The 22,929-nt window shown below is 40.1% G+C and overlaps 1 protein-coding gene across 3 annotated transcripts in view; it reads right to left on the reverse strand.

Annotated features, from left to right (window-relative positions):
- The window catches only part of Ubr5 (ubiquitin protein ligase E3 component n-recognin 5), a 111,140-nt gene that overhangs the window by 45,162 nt on the left and 43,049 nt on the right, over positions 1–22,929 (reverse strand). For all 3 annotated transcript variants that reach the window (XM_031358565.1, XM_031358567.1, XM_031358566.1), the window contains exons 10-21: positions 16,486–16,602; positions 16,291–16,401; positions 15,181–15,335; positions 14,379–14,496; positions 9,950–10,134; positions 7,735–7,844; positions 6,792–6,904; positions 4,688–4,831; positions 4,494–4,605; positions 4,133–4,287; positions 3,466–3,663; positions 6–216 (exon numbers count right to left, since the gene is read on the reverse strand). In XM_031358565.1, the coding sequence (XP_031214425.1) occupies positions 6–216; positions 3,466–3,663; positions 4,133–4,287; positions 4,494–4,605; positions 4,688–4,831; positions 6,792–6,904; positions 7,735–7,844; positions 9,950–10,134; positions 14,379–14,496; positions 15,181–15,335; positions 16,291–16,401; positions 16,486–16,602 (1,729 nt within the window). The remainder of the gene's footprint in view (positions 1–5; positions 217–3,465; positions 3,664–4,132; positions 4,288–4,493; positions 4,606–4,687; positions 4,832–6,791; positions 6,905–7,734; positions 7,845–9,949; positions 10,135–14,378; positions 14,497–15,180; positions 15,336–16,290; positions 16,402–16,485; positions 16,603–22,929) is intronic.

The raw sequence follows: 22,929 nt of genomic DNA on the forward strand, positions 1-22,929 counted from the left end.
CTTACCCTCTTCTTCTTTAGTTTCCTTATTGCTAGTTGGAAAGCAAACTGATACACAGGCATGTAAAATGTTCCGGTTTCCATCACATCTGTGGCTGATGAACGTCTGTAACATCTGCAGGTTCTGTTCTAAAACAACTGCTTGCTCCAGATTCACGAGATACTGTCGGCAGGCCTCATAGTCACATCTGAGAATGTGCTGCATTAAAGTTTGCTTCTGTTCTCAGGCAAAAAAGGCAAAAACACCAAACATGTCAAACTTAAATACATCAGAAATGCCTCATGGCCACTATAATAGAACCATATTTTCAAGGAAGTAAAACTTGATCACAAGTGCCCTAGCAAAGGAGATGGACTCATCTGTGAAGAGAGGATACAAGGGAGAACAGACTGGAGAGCATGAGTGGATGTCTTCAGTATTCCAAACCACCTCAACCTGTAGCGAGTAGGAAAGCAGTAATGCACTGAGTAGCTGAACGAGAATGCCTGCATGTGATATACAACCATGCTTGCTGGCACCCTGGGACTCACTCCTGCTTTCAAATTACAACTCTAGCAACATTGTCAGCCAATTAAGCAAAGGATGTATGTTTTACTTCAGACTTATTTATCAGCACCTCATTGTTTAAGAGTTACATTTTAGGACCTATGAGAAGGTCCGGGGTAAAGCACTTGCTACCAAGCCAGACTACCTGAGTTCAATCCCCAAAACCCACATGGTGAAGAGAATCAACTCCCACAAGCTGTGATCTGGCTTCCATATGGGCCTCTATCACCCTACCACGATCATGGATATACACAATAATAAAGGTTTTTTAAAAGTTACATTATGTTCTGATGCATGAAATACAAAACTCTTGACTGAGAATCATGATAGGTATAATTGTCAAAGTCAATGACAGATCTATGAAAGACATTAACAATGCTATAAGGTATACACAGAAAATATCATTAGCTGTCTCACAGCAAAAAGTAGTAGTTTGAGTGCTGGAAAGAGCAATTAAAAGCACATGCTATTTTTGCAAAGAACCCAGATTCAGTTCTGTAATTGTAGTTCCAAGGGATCTGACACACTACTCTGGTCTCCTTGGGCACCAGTAACACATATACTGCACAAACACATGCTTGCATATTTTATACACTCATAAAGTCAAATCTTTTGAACAAACAAAAAATAGTATAGAAATAAAAACTAAAAATATGGAACCCTTAATAGAGTAGAGTATAGATAGAGCACTTGTTTTATTTTAAAGAACTCATTATTTATACCTTTTACTAGAAACAAGCAGGTGTGTATGAAAATACAAAGTAACAAAGGGAAGGGCGCTCCCTTGCCAGGAAACTGCCTAAATAAATACTCCCTTGCCTAAACTTACAAGGAAGAAGGTGCCTAGAGGGATCACTGTCCACATGAGAAAGTAAATCTTAAAGAATTTGACACATGTGAGAAAAGCTGTTTTCACTGTAGTATTAAGTACACTCTGGGCGAACTTATGCTCTAAAGTGAAAGACAAAGCCCAGTATGTGGGCGGCCTGCAGTTTCCTTTTCTTCCGTGTACTATGATACATAGCATGCAGATCACGGTACATGGGTAACATGCAGGTTTCCTTGTTTTGTATACCAGGATACACATCGCACTAGTCACTTGGTTAGCAGGAAACTCTCATAAGCATCCTCTGACCTAAGACAGACTGACATAGTCAATATCATGCTTAGCTATGCTGCAATATTCACCACAATATCTAAGGGCACAGGGAATTAAACCTTAAAAGAAAACCTGCAGCTCTACCCATGTCACATTTAAATCACTAAATTTGGTTCTGTCTCTCTTAGTCTTCAGGTTTCTGATTTTCTTTTTTATTTCCCACTGCCCTTTGGATATGTGATAAACATCCTCAAGGTCACATGTCTAAAAGCAAAGTACCTATGCCAACCCCACCTCCTAAACTTCTTCAGGTGCTCCAAAAACAGCAGCTTCATTCTTGCAAAATTTTGGCTGTCAAGATAGCCCAGCAGTGAGAGGTGTTTTGTGGTGGAATCCTGACAACTCTAGCTCCATCCCCAGAACCCAAGTAAAAAGAGAACCAACTCCACAAAGCTGACCTTGGCTCACATGTACACAGACACACAGACACACAGACACACACACACACACAGAGAGAGAGAGAGAGAATTTTGAATTAAGTTAAAACAAGGTCGTTTGTTCTTTCTTCTTGAATTTGATCTTGTTTGTTTGTTTGTTTGTTTGTTTGTTTGTTTGTTTTGAGAAAGGGTTTCTCTGTATAGCTCTGGCTGTCCTGGAACTTACTCTGTAGACCAGGCTGGCTTTGAACTCAGAAATCCACATGCCTCTGCCTCCCAAGTACTGGGATTAAAGGCGTGCACCACCACCACCCAGCCTTGAATTTGATCCCTGCATTTAGCAAATTAAAATTTTCTGATTCTATTTGTGAAACCAAATCACAATCTGAATCTCCTTCAGCTAAAACTGCACGGAGAGCTTAGTAATAACATGTCTACGTCTACAGCCACAAACCTTGGGCCAAAGTAAGGTCATCTCCCCTACCTTTTCTCCACCTACTTTTCTCTCCTCCAACCACTCGCCACTCCAAACCCCAGAACAAACAGATCAGATGTGGAGCTCTCCCTTAACTACTACCATAACAATCTGTCCTGCCCCCTCTCCCATTCAAGAATTCAAGTTTGCTTTGTTTTTGACTTGGATTAGACATTAGCCTTTATCTGATTCACTAAACATCTGTCTTCTGCCACTCCCTTAAAGCCCAATACTTTATTACTAATCTTTAAAAAGAATATGTCATTCACAACTCAAAATTCTTCCGTTGGTATTCAGTTCAAATTTAGGTGCATCAGGCCAGGACACAAGTCACCCTATGCTGTCTTCAGCCATATCACCTGGTACTTCTGACCAATACATGCCTCACCTCTTGGCTAAATACATTTTTCCTAACATTAATGAGTCTTAAAGATGACATCTAGTTCCACAGACAGCAATCAGTTCACCCTCACCCCAGATATCACTTCCTCAAAAGGCTATCCAGTCTGATTTCTCTTGATCAATATGCTATCCCAACAGTATACATGTATATGTATGTATTTCTTTAAAGATTTATGTATTATTATATCTAAGTACACTGTAGCGGTCTTTAGACACACCAGAAGAAGGCATCAGATCTCATTATGGATGGTTGTGAGTCAACATGTGGTTGCTGGGATCTGAACTCAGGATCTTCAGAAGAAAAGTGGTCTTAACCGCTGAGCCATCTCTCCAGCCCTATGTATGCCCTTTTAAAGACAAGTTATACCATTATCAGACTTTTCTTATCTCTGTTATATTAATAAACTATTATAGGGAAAGAAGGGACAATGATCTTTTCATGAATTTTCTCAAGACCTATTTTCTTTTGAATCAAAATGCCAAGTAATTTTCAAAAGTTAGATTACCTCAACAGCCATGATGATAACTGCTGCTTTCTTTTTGATTGTTGAGTTGGCAGGAAGATTTATTAAAGAATGTACACCCATCCCAAGACTACTAATTGGTGGGAGATCGAGCCAATCAGGGTCCCTTATTCCTCCCATGCAGTCTTTGGCCATTGGGTAGATAGTACCATTTCCATCTCGAAGAATAATAGGAGATTCCTACAATAGATGAAAGATAATAAGTAATAGTTGTTTCAAGTCACAAATGATTACGAGAGAGAGAGAGAGAGAGAGAGAGAGAGAGAGAGAGAGAGAAAAGAAGAAGAAGAAGAAGAGGAGGAAGAGGAGGAGGAGGAGAAGGAAGAAGAGGAGGAGGAGGAGGAGGAGGAGGAGGAGGAGGAGGAAGAAGAAGAAGAAGAAGAAGAAGAAGAAGAAGAAGAAGAAGAAGAAGAAGAAGAAGAAGAGGTAAGAGTAAACCAAGACAGATTTTACAGTAAGTGCATTTATTTAAAAATTAACTAAATGTTAGAAACAACAAGCTTTCCTAATAGAATGTGCTAAGTATTATAAATTCTTCATTGATTCTCTAATAGGTAAACCCTAAGTGGCACAAAAATGCCAGTCTTGTATCTGTTCTTAAAAATAAAATGAACAAAAAATAAAAATAAAGATAAACTGAGCCTCTTACCTGTCCAGCAGTGAAGATAGCTACACTCCTCTCATCCTGACCAAGAAAAGCAATGCTGCTTGTTGGGAAATTATTTTCTTGTTCAGCCTTCCCTGTGGCGAGATCAAAGACACAGTACCGCACCCAGCTTCCCGTCTTCAGAACTGCATGCACACCTTTAAAGGACACAGAAATGAACAGAAAACAACAAAGTCTTAACAGTTCAAGCAGTTAACAAACTTTAACCTCTTCAACACCAGCTGTGAGTACATCCAGCCACAGTGTTACATGCTGAGGCAAAAACTGTCCAATCTCAAACAACTGGACCCTAGTCCTGGGTGTTTCAAAAGATATAAACGGTACACAACTATAAAAGGCTCACCTTTGGAATCCACATTCACGGCTAGGATCTCAGTCTTCTCAGGTATACAAAGCTTTTTGGGAGTCCTCTGAAAACAGTCGGGAACTTTTGGGGTGCCGCCCGTTTTGACAACCTGCACAACAACAAAAGTAATTATGCTCTCACTGTAACCCTCTCAACGAGTCCATCCCCACATTCTCTCCACTCCCGGATACCTGCAGCTCATCAATTCGCAGTAGCCTGCAGTCCTGCAGCAGCGAGGAAGGGTCAGCATCCGGACCTGAGCTGTTCTGACTGCTGGCATTACTAGATGTCCCTGGGAACTTCACAGCTACATAGGCACCATCCACCTTCAGCACCTGGAAAGAACAGATGGAAACAATTTGTAAATATTTTTAAAGGCTTGGATAAAAGCATGCAAATTCTGCTGGCCCAACTGACAACACTAAAGACACTTAAGTCCTTATAAGTATGTATCAATGAACACCACAATGGAACATCAACCTGGAAAAAATCTGTTTGTATCAACAAATCAAGACTGAAAGAAACAACTCACACAGCCACTAATCACAAGGAGTTTTAAGCCATTTACTGACCCAAAACTAGGTTCACCCACATAAACCTCTCCTCTTCTGTCTATCTTGTCTAAGCAGCAGTATCTGACGGACAAGCCTTTTTTAGGTCTCATGTGTCCTATACAGGGCTTCACCAGCAGCTAAGGAGGGTCTTGAATAATTTCTGCGTCCTCCTGCCATCCACCTCCAAAGGGATGGCATTATAGAAATACACCACTGATCCATCCCAGCACTTTCTGCATCCATATAGATTAGCAGCCTAGAAAGCCACAAGTCTCTTCAAATGGAATTAGCATGACTGGAGACAATATATTACTAATATCTTATTTAATAATTTAAAATTGCCAGATCCACAGCTTGTGGTCACACAATTGTCAAACTCTCCATTTGTTGATGAGATCAACAATGCAGACAGACAAGCAAAGGACTTGGAAGCAGGACTCTTGAATCTCACCTCTTCTACTTAGTATTTGTGAGTTTAAGTCAGTGTAATTTTCCCAACTCAAACTACAGTTAATCAAAGGCTTTATATGGCTCTTATAAATTGTAGATCTTAGATTATTATCTCTTTCCATTGTCTACAAGTGAAAAAAATATTTTAAAAGGTTATATTTTACAAAACCCAAAACCTTCGCTGTGCAGATATTCTATACCTGTAGGGAAATTTAAATTATGTACTGAGAGACAAAAAGAGTCAATGACATTCCAGCAAATGGCTTCCATTAGAAGGAGGAGGAGGAGGAGGAGGAGGAAGTAGTCCAAAGAAAACAGAGCTTAGTGCTTTAAATTGGCACCTTCTGTAGCTTCATGGTTTCAGCGACTATCACTGTACTGAGACAGAAGAGCTAGCTCAGCAGCTGAGAGCACACACTGCACACAGTCCAAAGGAGCAGTGTCGATGCAACACAGTAAGCATCATGCAAGGGCCTGTTAGCTCTAGCACCAATGGATTCAGCACACAGTCACACACGCCTGTACACATGCTCATGACTGTGCACACACACACACACACACACACACACACACACACACACACACACACACATCTCACATACACATAATCTTTTTTTTTAAAAAAATAGTAATGTATCTCTCTGCAGTTTTTCTATACATCTAAACTTACCACAAATTAACCTAAAAACAACACCCCAACTGCTCAAGGCACATGTGATGGCTATTCCTGGTTGCCAGTTTGACTAACATTAGAAATTAACTAAAACTCGGGGGGCTGGGTACACCTGTGAGGAATTTTTTCTTAATTAAGTCAATGTTAGAGGAAAGACCCACTTTTAATCTGGGCCATACCTTCTGTCTGTAGCCTACAAAAAAGGATACAGAAGGTACTAGGAAACACTTTCCTTCACTGGCATTAGAGCCTACTTCTTCACAAAATTCCAGTGTACACAGAAGGCCAACTGAGACGGCCAGCCTCATGGACTCTATCACTACTGGCTCCTTGGACCTTCCATCAGTAGACAGTCATTGCTAGACTAGCTGGACCATATAAGCCATCCTAATAAGTTCATGTATATTCCTGTTATCAGTTCTGTCCTCTGAAGAGTCCTGCTATCTCACAGCATCATCTCTCCACCTCTAACAGAGACCCATCTGAATCAGACCTCAGACTAAAGACACCACTAAAGGAAACAATTTAAAGAAATGGGTCTCAGACACTAACCATAAAAACTCTCGAGGAACCAAAATGAGGTAGTAAGTAATTAACTCTCATCTAGTTTCAACAAACCTTGCCAACAGGAACATTCTTAACATCTTCAACAAAAACAACTTCCCGAAGGGACCACTGCTCTTCATTCACCTTCTCCTCTTCTTTTGGGGCAGGAGTTGATCGACGTCGTTCTTAACAACAAAATGTTAAGTATCAAAAGGAAAATATATATATATATATATAAATCTTTATAAAGTCCATCTAAGCATAGCATTAAAGATAGACAGCAAAGGAATGAAGAATCTTTAAGTCACCCCTTTCTGAACTGAGGTTATAGCATAAAACTCAGTTCAAATAAAACCACAGTAAATAAAGAGGGGCTACAACTGGCTACTGCTTAACTATACTAATATTATTACAAACAAATACTAAAAGCTAAAATGAGCCAAAATGTGTGTGTGCTACATTTTATATATTCTATGTTCTTCTTAAATCCACTATGTAGTTTCAATCTATGACTTTCAAGGAGCTTGAAATCTAGGACACCATCCTAAACCTAGGTTTATAAATTCTACAAACAAGTTGAAATCATGTCATAACTAATATACAAAGTGGTAAGGGTCTCAAAAGGAACCATAACATATATTCTGGGTTGGAGGGAGTGTTTCCATTGAAGAATCTTATATATTTTTAACTAACTGTCAAAACAAAACAAAAAAACACCACGGAAACAATTAGAACCATAAATACTGCCTTTCCATTTAAAGCTGTACCAAAAACAAAAACAAACAAAACAAAAAACAAAAAAAAAAAAAAAAAAAAAACAAAAAAAAAACAAACAAAAAAAAACAAAAAAACAAAACCAAAAAAACAAAACCAAAAAAAAAAAAGCAGAAACCACCAAAGGAACACACATCTATAAAGAGAGTGTTGAAATGCTACTGAGCTGGCTAGTCAGTCACACCGCTGCTGTCTCCGTGGGGACCTCACTCTGACCACGCACAGTACACATAAGGCTTACTGTATGGCATGGATGCGCTGCTGGCAATTGAGGAAGCATCGCTGCAGGTGGATGCTGGTGATGGTGGAGGACCCATTTCTGTTTTTACTGGTTCCTGCTTACTCTCGGGCCTAAAATGAGAAAAGTAAAGTACTCTCCTTATAATTAGGAAATAAAACAACAGAAGCTTTCAAACAACTTATTGAAACAAGTTTATAAAAAAGAGGAAAATTCTTATCAAATGGATATAGTTTTAAATATCAAATGTATTTTATGGCAACAGTTCCATGTAATAAAAAATATACATGGTACACATAAAAAAGACAAATGCAATAAATGAAGTGCTCCACAACTCACGTTGGCATTGAGACACACTTTTTCTAGGAGACACAGCTAAAACTACAACTCCCTGATAGTCTACAGGCAACATAATATATATTTATATAAAGTAAAATTATTTCTAGACATAAGCACTTAGTTGTTCACAAAGCTTTTAAAATTATTTTCTCTATCACATATAAAAAGTAACTTGAGTCTTCATCTTAACCCTCCTGCTTCCTATTGCCCTCGCTGGGAAGATTAAAAAATTGTTTTAAAAGGAAAATAAGTAAATAAATAAATAAATAACAGGGTCTCATTTTGTAGCCCTGGCTGGCCTGGAACTCACTATATAGACCAGCTTGGTCTCTGCTTCCCAAGGTGCTGGGATGAACGGTGTGAGCCAGCATGTCCATCTGAACTTTGAAATGATTCTTCAAGTGACAGTGCTTTACCACCATGCTCAAGGCGGTCAGCACTGCCGCTCTGTAAAGAGAGATGGGGACACAGACCAATGACTGATGGCTGGCATACTGTAAGTGAAGGCTCTTCAATGGCAGGCAGGAAGTTCTACTGAAGCAGAAAAGGCTCTGTTCTCAACATAAAATCTTACTTAACTTTATTGATAGAAATTGCTAAATCCAAAGAAGACTTTGAAAACTCTTTTTACAGAGCTTAAATATATTCTGCTCATCTTATTTACAGGTTATGTCTGGATTTTATTTGTTCACTTGTTTTGGCTTCTTTGAGATAAGAGTCTGTATTTGGCACTGACTAGCCTAGAACTTCCTATGTAGAATACGCTGGCTATGAACTTGAGATACTACCACTGCTTCCCAAGAGCTAGGATTGATTACAGGCATACACCCAGATCATCACACCCAAATAACTGATATTTATACATCAAAGCTGGTCCAACCCCTAGTACTATACAGTACAATTCTTTTTTACAGAGTTCAGAATACATGGGAAAGTATTATGGTCTGTTCTTATTTTTATACCATATATCAATATAACTGGGAGACTCACCTATATATCTCCTTTAAAAAAAAACACTAAAACTATAAATCTTAGGTTTTACTGACATAGGCTTGAATTTTGTTTGTTTGTTTGTTTTGGAAGATAGTGTTCCTCTGTGTAGCCCTGGCTGTCCTGGATCTCATTCTGTAGACCAGGCTGGCCTTGAACTTAAAATTGATCTGGAGGCCAGCCTCTGCCTCCAGAGTGCTGGGATTAAAGGTGTTCTCCACCAACGCCCAGCAGTTATATTTTTAGCTTCCTGACAAACTTCTTGGCTTCCAAGCTTCAGCTTACACTTTTAGCATCAGGAGAAATAACAATCAGAAGTTAATAAATGTGTAATCATTACACATGTAAAACTTTCAGATCTTTAGAAACCTATATAAAAGGTGGAAACATAAGTTTCCATGTGTAAAATGGTATAAGTTTTCTAATGTACCCAAAATTTAGCAAAAAGAAAACTCTTCCATGTTACAATGATGGTAGCATACTTCTATCAGGTTATACTAACAACTTTATTGCAAAGGATGAACAGTCTCAAAGTCTATATTAACACCTGCAAAACACACAGGCTAAGAACAAACAAACAAACAAAACAAGACAGCAAGAAAGAACACTGCCTTATCATTGAATACCATCAGGAATAGTAAAAATGCCTGGAGAGTTGGTCGGTCAGCTGTTAAGAGCATGCACTGCTCTTCCAAAGGACTGGGGCTGGCTTCTAGCACACTCAGCAAGCAAAACACTCGTACACATAAGATCAATGTTTTAAAGAAGAAACTGTAAAGTACAGTAATTAAAAAAAAATTCAGCAAGTCTCCTTTCTTTATTAAATTTTCGCTGACCATATTCACACACAGAGAAAGTCTCAAGGTGCTAACAGAGGCCCAGTACTCACTTTGTTTCAAGAGTTTTGCTGGCTTTTTCCATGCTTTTCAGGCTCTCTGGAGACCGAAGTTGAAATCTACAGCTATCATTCATATTCCAAACTGACTCCATTAAGACACCAACTTTAGGAATCCCAGCACTAATTGAAAAGGCAACTGCTCCAGCATGATAGAGAGGATTATTTCTTAAGCACACCTAGCAAACAAAAGAAAATCACAGTGAGGGTGATAGAACAAGCATTGACAATCAGTTCAAACGTGCAGGAAAGTGCACTTCCTATGTTTTACAACACAAACTCACACACAACAAGGATACACTGTACCCTTCTCCATCCAAATATTCCTGTAACTAACAAGCAGTGGCGTCAGCCTGTCTGCTAGGAATGAATCACTGAACTCACACAGCCAGTGTTAGCCATTCTACCAAAGGGAACGTAAACAGAAGAGAAGAAAACAAATACACTTTTCTCTGCTTCATGCCATTTTCAACTTTTTCTTCCTGAACTCTGATGCTCCACAGGCTCTAATATTGTCTCTAGGGATGCTTCCCTCAGCCTTTAATGGACTGTATAGTCTTTTAAAGGAGTGTGGTGTACAGCTCAGCCTGTATCCCAGCACTCAAAAGGCTAAGGTTCCCCACAGAAGAAACGCCTCAGAATAAGACTCCTAAGTAAACATTAACCTTGGCACCGGAGTTTAAGCAAGTTCAGTTGTCAATGGCCTATAAAATTATCACTGTTAGCTAAAAAATAGGATATATTAAAGGACCTTATAGAACTAAGGCTATACTCTAAAGCTTAAAAAAAAAGTCAGAGGCTCATTCACAGAGCAGTTATGGGAGGGCGGGCAGCTGGCCTCCAAAATGACACTGTCAAACGAACCACAGCAGTGGCTCAGTTCTCAACAACCCGGCATCATCAACTATAGGTTTTGTCATAAATAAATACTCTCTAAAGCAAACTTGGAACTTGGGAAAATGTTTAGCCAGAAACTTTCAGGAAACATTTGTCCTGTCTGCCACCTTCCACCACAAGCCAAAACTAACTACTGCAGGGCACCTTCTCTTAAAGGTCTCTCCCCTGACATTTAGTGACTGCACCTACCTAAATTTATACTGAAAACTTTCCTTGCCAGGCATGATGGTACATCCTTTTTTAGCACTCAGGAGGCAGAGGCATCTCTTTGAGTTTCAGGAGGTAGAGGCAGAGGCAGAGGCATCTCTTTGAGTTTCAGGAGGTAGAGGCAGAGGCATCTCTTTGAGTTTAAGACCAGCCTAATCTACATGGCAACTTGCAAGCAAGTTCCATGGCAGTCAGAGCTTTAAGGTGAGACCCCACTTCAAGAAACTAAATACATAAAACTCTCCCACACACCTATCCCTACTAAACTCCAACTTAGCCCTACTATAAAAAGTAAATCTAGAAGCATCGAACCCAATAAATGCTCAAAAAAAGCACTTTAACTGAAATCAAAACATTGATTATTAACTGAAATACTTTATTAGCATCTTCTTACAATAAATGTGCTTCAAAGACAAGGAACAAACCAAAGTCTGAGCCAGCATGTTCAATTAATAGTAAATCAATCATTCTCAACTATTAAGATCTATGGATGCAGGAGACCAACAGTTCTTTCTGTTGTCCCAAAGTCAATGTGTACGATTCTGTGGCTCCATAAACCTCTGGGTTTTAATACAAAATCTTCCTTGTACCTCAAGGTACTCTGATGTTTTCTATCCTTCAGGAGTTTGTTACCAATGTTCCTTATTTAAAATTTCCCTTTGGTCTAGAGCAGTGGTTGTCAACCTTCCTAGCATTTCAACCCCTCTCCTATTTGGACCAACCATGGGTTCATTCAACCCATGTTGTAATGAACCAAAACTATCAATTTATTTTCATTGATACTTCATAACTATCACTTTGCTACTGTTATTTTTTTTAAGATTTATTTATTTATTATATGTAAGTACACTGTAGCTGTATTCAGATGCACCAGAAGAGTGTGTCAGATCTCATTACAGATGGTTGTGAGCCACCATGTGGTTGCTGGGATTTTAACTCAGGACCTTTGGAAGAGCAGTCAGTGCTCTTAACCGCTGAGCCATCTCTGCAGCTCCACTTTGCTACTGTTATGAGTCATAATATAAACATCTGTGTTTTCCTATGGTATTAAATGATTGCTGTTTAAGGTTCACTCGACCCCTAGGGTTAAAACCACTGGGCTAAAGATGGCTCAACAATTAAAGCATTTATTGTTCCTACAGAGAGCCTGTGTTTGGTTCCAAGCACCCACATGGTAGCACTAACCAGCACCAGACACACATGCAGGCAAAATATTCACACAGAGCGAATAAAAACAGGCAAGTCTAGAACTTCATAGTTCAAACCCGTTTCCTTCTTCAAGCTCCTTTGTCCCACCTTCCCTGCCAGCAGTGTAGTTGTCAGTTGTTCTTTAAACAGCTGCTGTGTCCTATCTGTAAGCTCAGTCACATAGTGCTCACATATTAAAGACCTTGTTCAAAGCGCCTTGGGTAAGTGAGTGCTGAAAACTGAGTCACCTTGTGCAAAGCTGACACTTCTACCTTAAGATGAACAACTCAGAACAAGGCAATTGTGGGTTGGGGAGAAGTAAGGAGACAGAGCCACAAACAAAGGAACCAGTCCAGAAAAGCTGGGACTCCGTGTGACTACTTCTTGACACACAGAGAGTGAGGTGATAGTATATTTTAGTGCTGAGATGAAAGTGCAGCACAAGGAGGTAGGCAGGCCATTATGTAATAAAAATCCACATTTGTCCTAAATCCCACGGACAATGACACTCTTGAAGCTTTTCACAGTACATGTGCTATGATAAAAAAATACTAAACTTTATCATGAAAGATAATCAGTCTCCTTCTGATCTTACACATCAAAATCCTGAAAACCCAGGAGCTGGTGAGATGGCTCAGTGGCTAAGAGCACCAATTGCTCTTCTGAAGGTCATGAGTTCAAATCCCAGAAACCACATGGTGGCTCACAATCACCTGTAATGAGATCTGACACCCTCTTCTGATGCATCTGAAGATAGCTACAGTGTACTTATAATTAATAAACAAACAAACAAACAAACAAAAATGTTTTTTTAAAAAGGGAGCTGGAGAGATGGCTTAGCGGTTAAGAGCACCAACTGGTCTTCTAGAGGTCCTGATTTCAAATCCCAGCAACCACACGGTGGCTCACAACCATCTATAATAGGAGCTGACGCCTCTTCTGGCATGTCTGAAGACAGCTACGGTGTACTTATGTATAATAAATAAATAAATCTTTTTAAAAAAACCTGAAAACCTTTTAATTCTGTGGGCCATCTCATTTTAATAATAAGTAAAAATATTAGTTACTACAACTAAAAACCTTTAAAATGTGTTATGATAGCAATAAAATTATCAAAAAAAAGCCAAAATATTAGTGTCAACAGTTCATAGTTACCTTTTTGATAATCTCTTCAAAATTCCTTGCTTTTTATGTTTAAATTATGTGTGTATTTATGTGTCTGCATGGGTGTGTGCTCATGAGTGCAGATACTTGCAGTGTCCAGAAGATGGTGTGCGAGCATCTAGAGCTGGAGCCACCAGGAGTGACCAGCTGCCCAACAGAGATGCTCAAAGAGTGAACACTTCTAACCAGCCTTTCCAAGTCCTTCTATCGTGAGTGGTGTGCACATGTGCCATGATGTGCATATGGAGATTGGGGACTTGATACAACTGTTTTTCTCCCTCTTTGGGGCTCCAGATACAAACTCAGATCACCAAATTAATAGAAAGCTGAGCCATCAACAACTCATTTTTACTAAATTCTTAATATCTTATCATTTCCTGCATTCATTTTGCTGTATTCTGTGTGAGGCATTCAGAGATAATCAACTGCACATAGATAAAAGACTGAAAAATAAAAGGGACATGAGGCCTGCAGGACTCCTACACTGTGAATATGTTAGAAAATATGTTCAGAACCCTGAAATACCAATATAGAGAAATAAATGCAGAGATCTGAAGCAGTCTCTCCCTGACAATGCCACACAGAGCCTGCCCACCTCTAAGACTCCCCTAGGCTGTCAATCACAGACATGCCTGGCCTTACTGCTAGGATGACCTCAGCCAACACTCTTATAAGATTCAGGCTCTGCGATGGAAAAGCACTAAATAATTCTTGAAGCTAGGCCAATAAGGAAACCCTGCTCTGCAGGAAAACTCCTGCAGACATGAGACAAGAATCTACAAAATGTTGCTTCTCTGAAAGAAGGCTGACAGGGCTCAGACACTCTACAACCCTCTACTCGACCCAGAATGCTTAGCAACACTCACCTACAAAAAGGCTTGTTAAGGGGAATTGTTTATCAGGGGAAGACAAATTTTTTTAAAAAAAAGAAAGAGCCATTTAGACAGGCTCAATTCTAACCACTTACCTGAGTTCCAACAGTGATGTTTGGCATGGAGGAAATACCAGCACTGGACTTGGGCTTTTTATTTTTTGCTCTAGCTTTCTCTAACATTTTCTTCCTTTGACTAAAAGGAACAACACCCCTGGGGGGAAAACATAAATGGGTCAAAAAGCAGAAAAGCAAGCAGTCCGTTAACTAGTTACTCAGCTATGCAAGCACTGCTGGCGCTCAGCTTCTCAACAGTGCCTCTCAGCTCGCGGCTCTCACCTGCAACTCTGTATTTACACCTGACTCACAACGTTACTAGTAAATAGCTGCATCTAGTTCCACTCAGCCTTCAGGATTAAATTCTATAGAAAATACAACCAATATTCTCTTTACAATTAACTTTTCCTACAAATAATTACTAGTACCCCCAAAAAATATAACAAAGGTTAACTTTAGAGCCTTATTAAACATAGCTATATAACTGTTGAAGAGAAATTTTAAAATAATATATCCCATAATTTACAACTGTGTAATAACCTAGTACATATGTATATGCAGGAGAAGAAAGGATTAAAACTACCTGCAAATACTAGCCATAGTTATCTGTAGATCAGAGTCTGTATAATTTATTCTACTTTGTGCTGTCATGAAACTTAATAACATGGTTGCTAAACATACAGTGTTTGCATAAACACATTCTTAGTTTTTCAATAGAACGGCTTTAAAGGGAAACTCCTTCCTGTGTCTACAAAGCACTCTTCGCAATGACCTCATAATGGCATTTTTCTCTTCAAAGCTGCTTTCTATGTAGCAACAATATTTTGTGAAAGACACTTACCACCAATATAAATTATTCTCCAGCTGGGCACAGGTATAAAGGGCACAGCAATGTAAAGAAACTATCCGTTCTCCTTGAAGTTCAGAGTAAGTCTGTGCTGTGTGTTCTAACTTAGAAGCCACAGAACTCAATGTTTCATCCACCCATGTAGCAACCTAAGGAAGATGATAGGACAGGCTTAAGTAAGAGCTGTGGTCAACACTAAAGCAAGGTATAATGTATATTCCATCAACTCCAGGTCTAAAATGCTCGAAGTTCAATACAACAAAAATAAAGTACGTCAGACATTTTTCCTGGGGGCTGGAGAAACTGCTCGGTGATTAAGGGCACTTCCTTCTCTTATAGAGGACCCAGGTTCGGTTCCCAGCATCCCATGGAGCCTCACAACTGTCCCTAACTCCAGTTCTAGGAGATCCAACACCTACCTGTGATCACCACTGACATATGTGCAGGCACTCAGATACTCATATATACATCAAAGACCAAACACTACTACACCTTATTCCCAACCATTCCTAAGGCACTAACCATGTGCTCCTCTAAGAATTTTTAATAGAATTCATTCACTTTAAAGCCACACACATGTAACTTCAGGTTATAGCCATACCATGAACATGCCTAGTCTCAGCTGAAGTGGAACATCAATACAATTTCAACCAGGCTTTCCTAGCTTAAGGTCCTTTACCTGTCTCTTAAAGACTTTCCTTTCTAGCTTTTCTTGGATATCTTCTTCTTTCCTCAACTATAGAAAGCCACTTTAAACACTGAGTAATATGCACAAACTGGCAGGATGGCTGGGGAAAAGCACTGGCCCTTAAGTCTACAAGCTCAGTCAGCAGACCCCATAGGCTGATCTGGAGAGGACTGGTCCTCACATGCTGTCCCTCTCATCTCCACACGTCCCCATATGCTCACACACAACTACAGGAAGCAACTTTGAATTACAGTATATGCTAGCCAGCAAAAGGACTAAGAGGTGGATTACTGCTATAAATGTTCAAAGGCTTTTACTATGGACCTACAACAGACTGAAAGAAGATGAGAAGAGGCAGAGAAAGCAAGCCACAGTGTTAAGTGTGAAATGTCCATCAATGCAAACATGGTCCCTACCTTGTTATTTTCAGTAGCTACCGTTGCTCTTATGCTATTTGCAGACAGGAGGACTATCTTTTCATTGGTCAACCCCAAAAATGTTGCTCGTGGATGATGCAATGAAGGATTCTTTGAAAGCATAAGAAAAAGGATTACTACTTCTTATGTAGACATGTAGAGTCATTCATTCCAAAATTTACTGTAACAAAATACCTGGGCATTTCTGTAAGGCTCAGATTCACTCCATTTCCATTGATAGAGTTCTCCTTTGTTGCTGACAGCAAGCAGCTCAGAATACAGAGCCCCAATGCAGGTAAATTTTGCTCCATCCTATAAAATAAAAATAAAACAAAACTGTGAATACAAAAATTGCCAAATTCCTTGATTTGGACACTGCTTTTAATCACTACAGAAATCCAGAATGCTTGCACATACACCACAAGCTACAGCATCCTCCCCAGCCTTTGGTTCCCTTTCACAAACTCTCCTTCAGCAACGCTGGCCTGCTTCCTGTTTCCATAAGATGTGTACCAGGACACAACAGCAGCACTTGCAGTTTTCTCTGCTTTTGCTTTGAAGTAATCCATTCCCCCTTCCCCACCAAGTCTATGCAGACTCTCCCAACACTGACGGCCAGGCTCCCATCCCAGTTCACAGCACATGTCCCACCAGGACATTTACCAGTTTACCTCACACAAATGGAAGATCTTGTTCACCACTCTAACCCCAAAACAGTCCACAGAAAGTACTCAATAAAGGGGAGGGAGGTAAGAGTCCTTCCCTGAAGACACTTCCAGAAGTGTCCTGTCGAGACAATTGCTCAGAACAACGTCCTTAGTTTGGTTTTTTTGTGGTAAAAGTTAATTAACTTTTAAGGTGAAAGACATACAATAAATTAGGATGCAATTATATCAACAAAAGGAGCAATGACTGTAAATATGATTTTTTAAATGGAAGACAATGACTGAACCCACCATAAAGATGATACCCAGACATCTTAAAGCAAAACTTCCAATAGCAGAATCTTATTCAATCAGATAAGCTACACTGCTAACCTAACTTGGGGTTAGGGTTCTGAGCAACAGGTTAGACCTCAGGATTTACAAAAATGTCACTGATTTTAATTTTATTGGATCTGCTCTAACTACTTTCACTTCAAGTCACCCTTGAGATGGCACCTGAAGGCAGATACTCAATAGAACTTCAATTCTTCAAGTCACTACAGCCCTCTTCCTGGGCGGCCCCTCGGGCTTGCTTTCCTTGTCTTGCACTATGTCTTACCTCCTCTGCCTCATTCACGTTTCTCAATCCTTTAGTTAAAATTAAATATAATGAACAGCATCAGCCAATGGGAATCCAAAACCTGGGTCGTCCACCTCCTAAAGCAACCTGGGGTTGATAATGTTACTCTAAACCCACTCTCACATTCTCTCACTATTGGGGGGAGAGGAACTAATATGCAAAGCATATGGCACAAGTTCTTCATCAGATCTAGCCAAGTCCACACTGCTCCCCACTTAATCTTCCTGCACAACCTTACCTGTCACATGATGAAACAACCTCTCTAATTTCCTGAGCACCCTCCATCTCCAGACAAAGACCTACTACCTTCTTTAAAGGCTGCACACACAGACACACACTAAGCGAGCCTCTTCTTCTCCCCCTTTCCGCACAACCATTCAATTGGCACGTCCTTCAGAGTCAGCCTCGGGGTAAAGTGACCTCGTTTATACTTATGCTATTTCATCTTGCAAGGTATCTGAAACAAATACAATAGTACTTTCTAGTTGCCAAATGGATACCCTATAATCTCTCAATCTATTCTCTATAAAATGTATGGTGGCATGAACCTCCAGTCCTAATGTTCAGCTAGGAGAATCCAGAGCTCAAGGCTAGCCTGAGCTCAACAGAGCTACTGTGTCCTGCTATATGTCCTCTCTTTCTTAAGTCACTAGCAGCTTTCCTTACCACATCATCAGTCCATTTCCTCCAAACTATGTCACTGTCCCCTAAGGCTCTACGGTCAGCCTCACCAAATTTTGAAATATGATGTCCGAAGTCTTTGCTGGCATTGTTTATGTTAAAAAGTAAAGAGAGCTGTGATATAATAAACCTAATTTTACATAGGCCTAAGCATAAGGGTTAAGAGAGGTACTGAAAAGAAAGTAAGCCAGTCACACCCAAAACCATGGCTAGGGGTCCTCAGAGAAGAGTGGTAGAAATTGAGACATGTCTAAAATGGTGGGTAGGGCTCCTGAAGGACAGATCCGTCTCCACAAGGCCCACATCACCTACAGTCCCCACCCTACTGATGGCCCACTGTCCACCGCCTAGCAGTGGATCTCACCTACTGATGATGCCCACTGCCCCCTGTGTTACAATGGATCTCACTTACTGATGATGCCCACTGTCCATCTAACAGTGGATCTCAACTACTGATGGCCCACTGTCCACCGCCTAGCAGTGGATCTTACCTACTGATGATGCCTACTGCCCACCATCTAACATCAGATCTCACCTGATGATGCCTACTGTCCACCAGCTAGCAGTGGCTCTCACATTCTTCTCTTCCTTTTCTGTCATCAGCCTAGCAACTAATGAAGGAATGCTATACTTGTTAAATTCCTTGCAGTCTTCCATCCTCTGGACCATATTTTGGTTAAAGTCTCCACATTTAATCCAACAATCCTACCATGCTCAAACTAACTAAATTTTCCTTTTTTTGTTCCTCTAGTTCTCTCATGATTCCAACAGTGTTCACTTCTTTTTAAAAACAAACAAAACCTTGCCATTCTCATCACAGATCTTCTCTAGAGACTCTGATGGACCATTAGTCACTGAAGAACAATACATTAATTCCTTGGCAAGTTGACCCTCAGCATCTATAATCTATGCTATCTTACCATCTCTATTTAGTACATTACAGCTGCAATTCTGTACATTCACTGTTCTACAAACATACTATGAGCTTTCATGACTCAGAATCCATGCATGATTATGGTTAATACCTACTTTACATTGCTTAAATGTCAGATCCTCTGTGAAGCCTTTCTCCAGACTCTAAACTGAAATTAGTCATTTCCCATTCAATCCCCACAGAACTTTCCCCACACCTTCAGTTTAGCAGTGATAGTGCTAACACACTACACTCTGTGGTAAGGCTCCTCAATGAGCTCTAACCTACTGTAGCTCATCATGACATGTGGCACATCAACCAAATGCAGAGCAAGCAAACGAACAACTCCAACATCATTGTACCATCCTGAATGAATCATCCTAACTGTAAAAGTACAATGACTTATTTAAAAAATGACTTGTTACATCCTTCTATGATGGACAAGTCCTAAATGACCCAACTGGGCCAATCAGGACCTGGAAATCTGCTCTAGACCAATGCTGATGAATAACTAGCCTAAATAAGGAAGGAACCAAAAGGTCACTTATTCACGCTCATCACTGAAATGGTATGGTACGCAGTGCATGCAGCGCTGTGATCAAGAGTCTGCTGTGCTTCTCCACCTCATCCTCTTTCCTTATGAAATCCCTTTTGTCATGTTTCTTCTCTCTGGCCCTGTCTTGCTTTACTCATCAAACTACAATTTATACACTTTATACTTTTTGTTTTGTCTTGTTGGCCTGGTACTTGTTATGATGTTCAAGTCGGCCTTGAACACATGGCAATCCTCCTGCGGTCTGGGATCATAGGCATGTGCCATAATGCCTAGATGGAGCTAACATTTCATGAACATTTCTTAGAAATTTCTAAGTGTCAACAGAACAAGCTTCCGTTTCTAAAGCTTTGTCCTCATGCTCATCCCCATATAACCCATGGCAAAGACTGACGTGTCCCAGCAGCAGCTGGCTTCTCCAAGAAGCAGTTACCACAGGCCAGCTTCCTCTCCCCGCCATTACAAAGGCACAGCACATGACTTCACATTTAAAGAGCTGCTAGGAATAAACATACTAATTTCCCCTAACCTTTCTGAGAACATATCCAGAACAGTAAAGGATATAACTACTAATTAACAGTGCTGATCCATGGATCACTTCTGTAGTCCTCCCATACAACACCCTAAGCCATTCCTGAGCTTAGCAAATGAAGAATAAAAGCATCCTTTAAATCTAAACAATACGTTTTGTCAGAGGACAAAGCAAGGTTTTTATGTTCCGTGAGTTTGACTTTCAGAGATGTATAATTTACTGCACACCTTTGAAGTTTCAACATGATATTCCAGCACATTACAGTAAAATGGTTGCCATGGTTGAACAGACTCAAACTCATCATCTTACAGAACTGTCATCGAGCCAGCTGACACTACTTATAGTCTCTAGCGGAAGTGAGACGTTAGATGTTTATGCCATGTGTATGTGTGCCACTTGACACTTCCACTGTGTCTCCCATTCACACATCATCTATGGCAGCCAACGTCATGGTCTCAGAATGTCTGCCTTTTCTGAAGACTCCCCATTTAAGTGAAATCACACAGTATGCATGTTTCTAACTGTTTCACTTAGCCTACTTTCCTCTTATTCTATCCCTATTGTGACAAATAGGGTATTTTGTTGGCTACCCATTTTGTGTGTGTGTGTGTGTGTGTGTGTGTGTGTGTGTGTGTGTGTGTGTGTGTATTACTTACATACCATTAACAGGCACTGTTTTCCATATTCTGGTTACTGTCAGTAACACTGCAGTGAGCAAAGGAGTGCACACCCTTTTGCAAGGTGACATCATTCCATCTTAGCACATATTCCTGAAAGGGTATATAGTCTGTTGACCTCTATGCACAAATACACACTGTGGCACACAACCATCCACAAGGATAAACACAATAAATTAATTAAATGGATAAATGTAAAAAAAATAAATTAATTAAAGGAGAGTGAATTAGGTAATTCCCTAAAATTAAAATGAGATATATACTTTCTGACCTCAAGAATCCTAATCAGGCTACTGGCTTCACTGTTGACCAGAGCACTAACAAACCACAAGCGACTGGCAAAACTAAGGTTTCTCATCAATCTAAAGTGTTTAAAGTTTACAACAAATAAGCAGAAGAGACAGCTCAGCAGTCTACCTTTCCAGAGGACCCAGGTTCAATTCCCAGCACTCATGGCATCTAGTGAGATTCCAACAGCCTCTACTGATTTCCAAGGAAACCGAGCAAGCACATAGTACACAAACAAATATGCAGGGAAATATTTGATATACATAAAAAGCAAAAGAAAGAATAAATAGTTCAGACATAAGATACAAAATTCTAATACTAAAGTATATAAAATTAAGATTACCTTTTCCTATGCTGATAAGCAAAAAAATGTAGAAACATACTATCCTATGAAATGAAAGAGCTACCAACATTTTAAAAAAAATCTTACCACAATTTAAAAAAAGCAATTTGTTCCAGTGGTTTTAATCTGTCTCTTGCAATAGACTTGAAGGTTTCTTTGTTTAGTTTGGTTCTGGGGTTTTTTGTTGTTGTTGTTGTTGTTGTTGTTGTTGTTTTTGTTTTCTTTAAGTTTTCAAGACCGGGTTTCTCTGTATAGCCCTGGCTGTCCTGGAACTCAGAGATCTGCCTGCCTCTGCCTCCTGAGAGGCTGGGATTAAAGGCGTGCACCACCACCGCACATCTTAGACTTGAAGTTGTATGAGAAAAGATTTTGGAAATCACTATAGACCTGCTATGTAGCAAAGCAACAGTCCGTCTAGCAGCAGTCAGTCAACAAACATCTGTGACACAGAAGAGATAAGATGGGTCCATGCTCTTCATCCCTTCTGAAGTGTTAGCTCAAGTTCAACATTCCCAACTGTCCTGAGCTGGGGACTCCAAAGCCCTCTAAAGAGAAAACCCTCAGTTCTCAACCAAATACCAGGTGGACCGCAATCCTGTTTCCTGTCCTTCAACCCCCTCGAATATTCCCCTCAAACCTTTCACTCATCCTTAACCAATCTGATGAAAACAAAAACCATGAGAGAGCTCTAACAACCAGCAGAAGACATAAGATACACAGAGCCACAGCACCCACAGTTAGAGGGAGGAATGATAGGAGGGAGAGGGGAAGGGGAGAAAGGCAGAAGGAGGGGAGAATGGGGGAGGAAGAGGAGAAGAAAACAAGAAAAAAGGAAAGGGGAGAGTGGGATAAGGGCAGGGAAGGAGAGAGGGAGAATAACAGAATGATCTAGACATTCTACCACCCAAGAAGGAAGCAGGGGTGTTTCCAGTGCTGTGGTAAGAACGGAGAGAATACAATTCAGGCCAAGTCTGGTAGCTGCCAATAAAAGCAATCCAAAGACAAAAGTTGCACACCCTTCTTGCATTCAAGTTTCCCACATGACTATGGAAGCAAAAACCACATTAACTATATTAAGATTGATAACTATAAAAAAAAAAAGACATGGAAGTTTTAATATTCTTCCAAATTTGAGTTCAAAGAAATGAAAAATAAACTCCGGTCATACTCTTTATCTACTAGTGATTAACTTCCACATTGCACTGGCACCCTTTCCCCTCCTTAAGACAGGGTCTCATGTGGCCCAGGCTGGCCTGATTCTCCGGCTTCCCAAACACCAGAATCAAAAGTGTGTACCAAAATTCCAGTTTATTTATGCTTAGGAATTAAGTCCCACTCAACCATCTGTGGAAACAAGGAGGGAAGGAG

Source organism: Mastomys coucha, unplaced genomic scaffold (assembly GCF_008632895.1).
Source record: "Mastomys coucha isolate ucsf_1 unplaced genomic scaffold, UCSF_Mcou_1 pScaffold7, whole genome shotgun sequence".
NCBI lineage: Eukaryota > Metazoa > Chordata > Mammalia > Rodentia > Muridae > Mastomys > Mastomys coucha.